General features: G+C 43.1%; 1 protein-coding gene across 1 annotated transcript in view; it reads right to left on the bottom strand.

Annotated features, from left to right (window-relative positions):
- Window positions 1–5,299: 5,299 nt before the first annotated feature.
- Window positions 5,300–11,128, bottom strand: part of LOC142213607 (EP-cadherin-like) — a 29,397-nt gene continuing 23,568 nt past the window's right edge. Inside the window, exons 9-16 of the mRNA XM_075281988.1 lie at window positions 10,126–10,308; window positions 8,544–8,788; window positions 8,076–8,218; window positions 7,652–7,876; window positions 7,071–7,286; window positions 6,175–6,305; window positions 5,947–6,090; window positions 5,300–5,575 (exon numbers count right to left, since the gene is read on the bottom strand). Of these exons, the coding sequence (XP_075138089.1) occupies window positions 5,369–5,575; window positions 5,947–6,090; window positions 6,175–6,305; window positions 7,071–7,286; window positions 7,652–7,876; window positions 8,076–8,218; window positions 8,544–8,788; window positions 10,126–10,308 (1,494 nt within the window). The 3' untranslated portion in view covers window positions 5,300–5,368. The remainder of the gene's footprint in view (window positions 5,576–5,946; window positions 6,091–6,174; window positions 6,306–7,070; window positions 7,287–7,651; window positions 7,877–8,075; window positions 8,219–8,543; window positions 8,789–10,125; window positions 10,309–11,128) is intronic.

Below are 11,128 nucleotides of genomic sequence, written 5' to 3'. Positions count from 1 at the left end.
TTAACGTAGTTTTTATTTGAGCTGCTCTACGTTGTTTTGCGAAAGGGTACATACAGTGTTTGGGAGCAAGGTATTTCAAGTTAATATACTTTGATATACGACATTGTATGATTTGTTATTTTCCGCCAGTACATGTAAGTTTTGGGCATAGGATACTCTTGAGCAAGCAGCATAAAGTTGTCCATGTGAGAAGCATGGTGTGGCCAAATGTATTCTTGCTACTTTTAGTGTTTGTCATTGTGATTTATTAATAGTCATTGTAAAAGCCAACTTAAGTGGAAATTGTAGTCGTTTGAATTGAAATGGGAAATTATTTGGTATAATTGGAATGCGTGGGGTTAAGACACTGCCCTAGCTCAGTGTAGGCGACGGAGATGAGCAGAAGGATGCCTAAGCGCAGCAATGGACAGGCCAGAGCCACGGGACAGGTAAGAGAAGGCGTCGGATGAGCTAATGTGGGCATGAACTGGAGACATGATGGGGGTAGCGCACTGTATGAGCGATTGTGGAAGGGAAGGGCTATGGCAGGCATACGGCTAACAAGCACCTGGCATACGCCGTAGTAAAATGGGGTATGCCGGCAGGGAGCAAAGGCAGTGTAAGGGAAGTGAGCGGTGGTATGCAAAGAAGCAGCGGCTATGGCGGGCGGTTGGCAAATGAACATGAGTGGCATGGGCTGTAGCAAGGGGGTGAAGGGAGGTGCAAGTGATTGGTGTGTTTGGGGAGGAGAAGTGGAACGATGGTGCATTGCGGGAGAGGGGTAAGGTTATTATGGAGCGTAAGATGTTGGTACAGCGGAGTATAGAGGCCAGAGGTCCTGGTAGGGGAAGAATGGTATGTGAACTTACCAGTGTCGGGCTGGTGGATGTATCCTGCAGAGGAAACAGCAGGGAGGTGATAGCGGCGTCAGGTAGTGTTGCGGCCTGGAGCCAGTCTTTCGGGTGCTGCGACCTAAGCTGTAGGTGCAACATGGTGGCGTGCTGGAAAGACTATCTTTATGTGTGCAAAGTGCGCATGCTCCTGTCAAGATAGTATAGTAGTGTGGTGGGTGGTGCCACGGATCCTCCCAGCGGTGGGAGTCAGCAGAGATGGCTGATCCGGAGAGTGACAGAGGTAGGCTCCTGCAGTATGGTGAAGGTGAGGGTGAAAGTGGGAAAGTATGTGAATGTGTGTGTGGGGTTAGGGGCTAGGCTGTAGGGGGTAATGTGAAGTTTAGGGGCTTGCTATGGTTCAAAGTGTGCGAGATTGCAGAGATTGCAGTTTGTTTTTGTGGGGGTCCTGTGGAAAACGTATGTGGGTTGTTGTGTTGATAAGTAACCTATTGCGCAATCCTGTGTATTAACTATGTTTGTGGAAAATTTGAGCCAAATCGGTGGAGCAGGTTTTGTGTGATTGACCGCCGAACATCCAAACCCACAAACATTTCACATTTATAATGTGTGTGTGTGTGTGTGTGTGTGTATATATATATATACATACACACTCACCAGCCACTTTATTAGGTACACCATGCTAGTAACGGGTTGGACCCCCTTTTGCCTTCAGAACTGCCTCAATTCTTTGTGGCATAGATTCAACAAGGTGCTGGAAGCATTCCTCAGAGATTTTGGTCCATATTGACATGATGGCATCACACAGTTGCCGCAGATTTGTCGGCTGCACATCCATGATGCGAATCTCCCGTTCCACCACATCCCAAAGATGCTCTATTGGATTGAGATCTGGTGACTGTGGAGGCCATTGGAGTACAGTGAACTCATTGTCATGTTCAAGAAACCAGTCTGAGATGATTCCAGCTTTATGACATGGCGCATTATCCTGCTGAAAGTAGCCATCAGATGTTGGGTACATTGTGGTCATAAAGGGATGGACATGGTCAGCAACAATACTCAGGTAGGCTTTGGCGTTGCAACGATGCTCAATTAGTACCAAGGGGCCCAAAGAGTGCCAAGAAAATATTCCCCACACCATGACACCACCAGCCTGAACCGTTGATACAAGGCAGGATGGATCCATGCTTTCATGTTGTTGACGCCAAATTCTGACCCTACCATCCGAATGTAGCAGCAGAAATCGAGACTCATCAGACCAGGCAACGTTTTTCCAATCTTCAATTGTCCAATTTCGATGAGCTTGTGCAAATTGTAGCCTTAGTTTCCTGTTCTTAGCTGAAAGGAGTGGCACCCGGTGTGGTCTTCTGCTGCTGTAGCCCATCTGCCTCAAAGTTCGACGTACTGTGCGTTCAGAGATGCTCTTCTGGCTACCTTGGTTGTAACGGGTGGCTATTTGAGTCACTGTTGCCTTTCTATCAGCTCGAACCAGTCTGGCCATTCTCCTCTGACCTCTGGCATCAACAACGCATTTCCGCCCACAGAACTGCCGCTCACTGGATGTTTTTTCTTTTTCGGACCATTCTCTGTAAACCCTAGAGATGGTTGTGCGTGAAAATCCCAGTAGATCAGCAGTTTCTGAAATACTCGGACCAGCCCTTCTGACACCAACAACCATGCCACGTTCAAAGGCACTCAAATCACCTTTCTTCCCCATACTGATGCTCGGTTTGAACTGCAGGAGATTGTCTTGACCATGTCTACATGCCTAAATGCACTGAGTTGCCGCCATGTGATTGGCTGATTAGAAATTAAGTGTTAACGAGCAGTTGGACAGGTGTACCTAATAAAGTGGCCGGTGAGTGATATATATATACACACACACACACACACACACACACACAGATCGATTATAATCATTCTCCAATCCCCTGATGCCTTTGGCAGCAGGAAGACTGGAGAGTAAACGCCACGACCCTGATCCAACAAGGGGAACGTGCGCATCACATTGAAAGCAATAGGGGGGGGGGGGGGGGGGAAGCAGCCATTCATTTCAATGGGGAGCACACATATGCCAGCTCCCATAGAAAGCAATGGTATCTGTTTTAACGCCACCGATTCGGAAAGTGTTACACGTTCAGAATCAGTGAGTGTATATACTCTGTATGAAGGGGCCCTAAATGAAATAACTGAAGGACCCAAGGGCCCTGAATAGACTTCAGCCAAGCAGGTAGCAACTTCCCCAGCAGGTAGTGACCTATTTACCTACCTCCCCAGGCCTGCTCATGACCACTCCCCGCTTTGCCTTCTGCTATAGGACGTGGAGGGCAGCTGTAAGCAGGCACGTGCCGCAAACCCACTACTATTATACTCAGGGGTCTTTTCAGGCGTCACATGGTCTGGGATATTACCATACAGGCCTGAAGCCTGTGCTAGCAGTATAACAGCATGTTACTGCTAGCACAAGAGTCAGACCTGTATGGTAATATCCCAGACCACGGGACATCCGGGCCATTACCATACAGGCCCGAAGCCTGCTAGTAGCAGCATTGGATCCCGGAGAGACGAGTAAAACCGTTTATGTTCCCTCACCTCCCCCGGTCTCTGATTATTACTGAGGGGTCCCCAAGTGGCCACCCTGAATCCTCTACTATGCCCCATAGTGTATTGTACTATTGGGGAGGGAGGATAGGGTATCTTATGACTGTCCACCTCAGGCAGAAGAGAGGCTAGGTTTGCACTGCAAAGTTTGCTGTGTTTTTAGTGAGGAGAATCTGAAGAGAAAAGATAGCAAGATATTGTACAAGTCTACTGTAAAGGTTCAGAAATCTCTGGAAAACCCGTTTCTTGTTTGAACACCGGATTGGTGATAACTAAAACAAGTGGTATATAACTCATTTGGAGTCTGAAGTCTCTAACCACAATACTGATAGGATGGGACCCTACGTCTTCACTCCCTAAGAATTTATCTAACCAAATGCTGCACCACCTTCCTTTCCAACAAACTACTTCAAGCAGTAGCGCAGATGAGAACAGAGGCATTGCAGAGCAGGAGTGTAAGATTTATTTATTTTTTTTGTTTAATCACCTTCCCTGGGGCTCTACATATTATACTTTGGGGTCTGAAGAGACCCCACATTATAATAGTTATGTTTTGGCTGATCAAAACAACTGGGTGAGGATTGGGGCTTCCTGTGCCAGGGAAATAAGGCTTTTGCCATACATGTTGGGGTTGCCTACCCCTTTCCTAAATATATGTGGAATTATATCAAAGTGATGCTGTAAAAACTTTAGTAAAGGGGTGGAACAAACAAGTCATCTGCCGGAATATACAGTAAGAAAACAGCTTCATCTCTTCACTACATAGCCACTCCATCAAAAGACCCATTTCTTAATTATTCTGAAGGTCTTACAGCTTCCTCACACTGGACTATGGAGCTATAGGCTGCCCCACCATACAATGTCTCCTCCATAAGACTACAGCAAAAAAAAAAAATCTAGGTTAGAAAAGTGAAACGTGCTCCATAACTACATCTCCACAACTCAGGTTTTTGGCATGAACACTTGGAAAGCAATGCAGTTCTCTAAAAACACTCCTTTAAGAGAGTAAGTTTTCTTCCCAGTAGAATATATCAAGCAGACTAGTGAAAAAACACAACGACATACGTTTAATAAAATGTATTTGGGTATTTTACATCAAATCTTTTCTTGCAAGTTTAACACAAGTTAGAAAAAAAAAATTCCTATAAATAGTACACAATTGGAAAAAAAACCCCACAGTATAAAAACCAGCGGCAATAAACCAAAGTGGGGATCGGAACAAAAAAAAAAAAAATTATACAAAAACCAGCATGAGATCTAACCTATCAAGTTATTGGCAGATGAAGTGTCTAAATGAAATATGAGGTCTCTGATGCCAAGGCGGCTTTGGTGTGATCTCATTATGCAAGGATTCACACCCTTATAGTGTTTAGGTGTTCTTCCACAAGACCTCTAGAGTACCATCATCCCAAAACCTCTGTGGTTGTGGCAAGTCTTTGCATTCCAAGATTTAGCAAGTGTTCACATATCCCGATGTGGCCAACGTCCAAAAGGAAAGTCAATGGTTAATGAGAAACAAGAGTTGAAGTCTTGTCTTAAGTGTGGTAGATAAGACAATTCATATATAAAAAAACCAACAGTACCACAATACCCAAAGCTTTTGAAGGAAGGCACGACTGAAGGAAGGCATATTCTAGTTTATAGGCAATGCTTTAGGCACTGGATTTTTAGTTCTTTACAATTCTGAGAGATGCATCTTGACTGGAGCATTCAGGGCAAGCCTTGGTTTTATAATGCACATAGATTGTCAAGCACAATAGCCAGGAAGAAAAAAAAAAAGTTTAAAAAAAAAAAACATGCAGCTAGTGGTTGAAAAGAACAAATGTAAAGCCGAGTCTTCAGTTCTGTCTTAAAAAAATAAAGCTTGAAAGACCAGTGTTTAAGGCGATGTGGTAGTTCTCTTTTGGACAGTGTTACGACTTTCCACCTCCAATAAACTAGTCTTCATCTCCTCCATACATGTCTGCTAGTTTCCGGAAGCGAGGACCCCATTCATTGAGACAGTCATAATCATAGTCAGCATCCGAGCTTGATGAATTTATGGAACTAAGAGAAGCTGCTTCGGACCCGCTACCTTCATAGTCAAACACGAGGAGGGAGTCATATGGTGGAGCAGTGGGATCATTATCAGCTGCATGGAGGTTCTTCAAATGAAAAAGAATGAACAATAAAAAGGCAAGTCTAGCTTTAAAATAAGAAGTGTTTCTGTCACAAAAGCTGATTTAGTAGCAAACTGTAAAAATAGAAGCGCAAATAGACCTCCAGAACATTAGGCCGGGAATGTGCCGTCAGCTTGTTTAGAGGTAATTTCTGCTTTTAATGAGCTTGAAAATCCATTAAGCAGCTTCCCGTTAGAAGCAGCAGTGGAAGATCACTAATGTCCACTCAAAGGAAATTGACAGCTGGACAATTTAACCCTAGCAAATAGAGCGGATCTCTGGATCCTGCATTTTCATAAAGGTGTTTGATCGAAACATTTCATACCTGCTAGAGCTTCCCTGCCTTGATAACTTACCTCTTCAATAAAGTTCCCAATTTCATCAGGGTTAGAGGGCCGTGGTCTGTACTGTGGAGCAGGCATCAGGGTGGGGACCACATCATTCCTCATAACATCAGGTCGTGCATCTAGTCCACGATGGAGCTGACTTAGGTCATAATCCTAAAATACATGGGAAGTGTTTTACTCTTCACCTTCATCATATAGGTGCCAAACCCCACTGAGAACTATATTCATAAAGCTCACCTGATCTTCCTCTCCTCCTCCCTCTTCACCATAATAGAAAATATTGTCCCTAGTCTCATCCTCTGGAAGGAGCAAAGGTTCCTTTACCACCTTCTTCCTCTTCAAGAACAGCAATAGCAGCAGGATGAGAACTGAAGGGGAGATAGATGAGATTAAAAGAAGGCACCTAAAGGTCTATGGGAAGATAGGCTGGGATGAGAAGCAACCATTATGACATCCCCAATCTAGTCCCCACACAAAGGATTTTCTTCAAGGTAAATTACAACCTGTCCTTAGGATAGGACACTCAATCTCACCGACAGACTGTTCTCTGCAGCCACTAGACAAAACAGAGTGGAGTTCCTGCAGCTCTGATCCCTTTTACTTGTAAAGGAGCAGCAACTCCGAACAACTGCTAAACAGAACTGGGCTGCTGAGAACAGAAGATCGAGGGACCCAGGAGTCAGAAACGCGCTGTTACAAGTGACCAATCCTACAGATATATCAATAGTGTTTGTCCAGGAAACCCCCTTTAAAATTGTTTATAGGCACGAGCAGCCATTTATACTGTGTAAGTTATTGGTCCCATAGTTTACAGAACGAGTCTGGGTCTCAGAGTACCATGATATGCAGGAGATTGATTTGCAGAAAATCTGAAAAATCGATTCAATGCATCCGCAAGAGGTCTGCAAAAGTCCAAGTGTTTAAATGAAGACTTTCAGTCAGACTTTCTGCAATGCAATCTGCAGTGTATTAAAACGCCATAAAAAGTCCCTAAACAAACTGCACATTTACCAATGCCAAGTAGTACATACACATTTTATACACATTTTTGATTGGCCTCAATGGTATTTAGCATCAAAGATTCAGGACTTAAGACTGACAACTCAAGTTTGAAAAATAAGAAAATTACTTACTTAGAAGTGCCAATACTGCTCCCAGAATGACCAGGATAATAGGCAGATCAAAACCAGCAATAGCCTTGTCTGAACATGAGACTATACCACCTTCGCAGTTGCACACTGTAGCATTGACAACAGTGACCTGGGCCCGCTTTTGAGCATCAAACAAACGAACGTACACATGATAGTCACCAGCCTTCAACTCTTCCTTAGGTTGAAGAAACATAGAACCTGAAAATAAAAAGAAAAGTCTCAAAGGCCTTACAAATAGACTTGTCACTAGTAACATGCAGGGATGGATGAGCCTTGCCCCTATGCTGCCTGTGGAAACCCATAGAAAGGCAATCAAGTCAAATCTACCCTCCCAACCCCCTTTCTAAAGTACCTAATCTGGCAATTTATTATTCCAACCATTAATATTGTAGGTCACAATCTATACACCTGTCTTACTTCAGCAGCTTTCACACCTCCATAATAACAGAACAATTCCTGAGACATTGAGGTCTGGACTTTGCCAGCATAAGGACAGTAAAATGCATCTGTATTATAGGTGTGTGGAAGCAGCCTGCGGTTACACTAGGAATCATTCCACTTACTTGTTCCTTTTATTTCAGCTGTCCAGGTCACATCAGAGCCATGAGTGAGCTCCACCTCATAGGGGTTGGTATTTGGGGGAAGGTCAGCATCAGAGACTATAAACTCAAATGGTTCTGGGTTGCGGCTGCATATGGAGAAAGCACGAGGGCTGGGGACAGGACCATTGTCATTGACATCAAGCACTTGCAGAACAAGGGTACCGGTGCCAGTAGCGAATGGAATTCCTATAAAGACAGCCATTTATTGCAGCAAATAAGTATATTTTAACAGCAACATAAACTATCTGAACTAGCTACACAAGTAGTACAGCCTAAACAGAGACAGCTACCAAAGTGGCTTCAGCCCCTCAGTATATACAATGGTAGCAAAGACTAATGCATCATTACATAAAACCAAGGAACCACCAAAAACAATCCCACTTACCATCATCAATAACCATCACAATGATTGTGTAATTATTGTTTTTGACAAACTCAGACTCTCTATCCAGGTTGCCATTTCCAGTGACAATACCAGTGTCTTCATTTACAGTGACCCATCGAGCAGGGTCATTGCCAATTTTGTACCTGAAGAAGTCAATAGAAAGTCAGATTGGGTCAGCAAGGCAAAAATTAAAGCCACCCACAAAAAAGTGGTGCCACCATTGTTTATAGGCTATTGTCCAGTGTTTTATCTGATCTCCCATTCATTTGAATGTGGTTGTGGTCTAACACCAGGCACTGCCCATAGACAAGAGCAATGCAGTTCTCACCTCGGACTTTCTAAAAATGTCTAGAGTATGAAATTACTAGAGAGGGAGAACATCGCCATTATTAGTTGTTAGGGATAGAAATATTTATAGTGCCCAACAATTCTTTATGTCCATATAAGCACCGAATTCCTTTTCCCTACCTAAGCTTTTGGTTCTGCTGCTTGTCAGGATCCTGGGCTACCAAAGCGGTTATCTTCTGCCCGCGTTGCAAGTCCTCCGATACCTCCACCAGGCTGACATGTGGGATGAAGAATGGAGCCTCATTCACATCCTCCACATTCACAGTCACTGTAGCAGTTGAGGTTGGCAGAGGGACAGCAAAGCGTTCTTCATTCTCCACAGTGATCTGAAGTACAAATTGCTTTCTGGTCTCAAAATCCAAACCCTGTCAGGACAAGACAACAGGTTAAGTTGGCCATAAACAATAGACTGTCAAAGGGGAAAAATAAATAAACTGCACCCATTCCCTGACCCATTTAGTTGGATGTTTGCCTCCATTTCTTTTGCACAAGTTTTATTTCCTTCCCCATTATTGCTCTTTTCCCATTGATCTCAATAAAACAAAGTCCTAAGAACATTTAAATATAAAACTGCAAAATACCCTACAAAATTATATAACTACAAACCTAGTTATAACTTTGCATGAGTAAAAAGCTTCATGAATGCAGAATAGAAAAACCATCTTAAAATAGAAGTATTGAAAGACAAGAGTCAGCTGTTCACCCGCCGGAAAAGATCACATAATACAATCATCTAACCACGAGCAAACGTAAGGGTTTTGTGAAAAAGCAGCTTGTGTTCAATATAAGAAGAAATTACCACAATGGCCACTAGAGGCAGAGTTTCAAAAAAAAAAAAAAAAAAAAAAAAAAAAAAATATGAACATACAATCTTGAATATTTCACTTCTGTGTTGAAGTCTGTATAGGGGCCCCACTAAAAGACACCAAACTACACCACTAAAGTGTCCTTCAAGTCTAACTTTTGTCTTGGTGGAATCAGTTGAAAAGAACAGACTCTAGACAGATCACTTTACAGTAAATGGGGCCTTTCAGGCTCTGTTTGTGACCACTATTTTAGCAGTCCCTTAGTTGTTCTGGTATAACAGACACCAGAATGCTATGTGAACCTAGCATAAAGGATTTCAGCTGCGCTCCTGTGTCCTCTGCCCTTCCTACTTTTAAGCTCAGTCAAGCAGAATACGCTATTGTAAACTGTAGAGTTACCACTGGATTGAGAGGGATAACAGACACTGATCTAGAAATTATCAGGGCTCTGCAATTAAAAGCAATATACAGAGAGGAGAATATAGCTGGCCAATGGACCGAGTCATCATTACAACCACAGGAGTGACCAGTAACACTCGGCAAAGAGCTATAAGCACTGGAGACATTTTAGCTGTACCTGGCAGACAGAACAAGAGTGATACGGCAATGTATTGGTTAAAAAAAAAAACAAAAAAAAAAACAAAAAAACACATCAGTTAGCTTAAATCAAGTCTGAGTATGATAGATTGGTTTCCAACGAGAAAAGAAAGGTGCAGAGCAAGGTCACAGGCACTAGAAAGTCAGGTGGGAGTCAGGAGATTCAGACTACACAGCCAATGTTCAGTACACACACAGTTTATTTTAGACAAAACTGTTTAGTATTACATTCCTCAAACAAGTTTTTTTTGTTTTTTTTTAACCTTCTAGCCCTTTTATACAGGGGGTTAGGTACAAACCTTGCCTGTAGTCAGGATGCCTTCATTTGTCTCTTTATCTGTGGTTATGGAGAAGAAACCTCCTTCATTTCCCTTTATCTTGTAAACTGCACGCCATGCGGGAGTATGCATCTCATCATCATCAGTTATCGACAACCTCTGAACTTCAAATCCAACTTCATTTTCAGGCACAAGGGCCGTGTACTGTAAAGAACAAGGTATTAAAAATTGTATGAAATGAGACATTCCAGTGATAGACCACTGCCTGGAAGACTATTCCCCCAATAGTAATAGTTGTGAAAAGCAGGATAAGGAAAGATCTGCATATACCAGATTCAATGAGTCACATGATCAGAGAGACCTGTTTTTTTCTAGCCTTGCTAGCCTTTTTCTGCTTGGCACATATGTAGTATTTGGATCTACCATAGGACCTCAAATTCAGACCACTTCTTTTTTTTGGTCACAATGCCTCCCTGTTCCTATTCTGGCTCTCAGTCTGCACCAATGATGGCAACTTCGGTTTTTGTTTTTTGTTTTTTTTTTAATACAGCTGGATCATTTGAAGGCACTTCATCTTTCTACTCCCGAACGACTCCTTCTAAATTACTATATACCATGTGTAAACACCTCCCCCCCCACCTATAAAATCCTTCACGCACGCCTCCTATTAAACCTAAGCTTGACATTCTGTGGCTGACAGCAACCAGTGGGTGATACTATGAGGCTATAAGGAGACTGAGTAAGTCATTTTCAGGTGGGGTTAGCGGTCAGTCATGTACGGATGGGATTATTCATAATAGGGGTGGCAGTTAAGAGCAGTCAGCTCCCAGACAGGAGCTGATATCTGTCAGTCACTTCAAAGAGCCCGGAACAGGGCACCAGCTCGTTCATAAACATTAGTCTGCGCTGTATAGCCCCACTGTAACCTACTACCTGTAATTCCACATCTCAGTCAGGCCACTGACCCCATTACCTTCCCCAGCAGTAGCTGGTTCAATTACCAAGGTTTTTGGAGACAGCAGTC

Source organism: Leptodactylus fuscus, chromosome 7 (genome assembly GCF_031893055.1).
Source record: "Leptodactylus fuscus isolate aLepFus1 chromosome 7, aLepFus1.hap2, whole genome shotgun sequence".
Classification (NCBI taxonomy): Eukaryota; Metazoa; Chordata; class Amphibia; order Anura; family Leptodactylidae; genus Leptodactylus; species Leptodactylus fuscus.
This window is presented reverse-complemented; position numbering and strand designations above follow the sequence as displayed.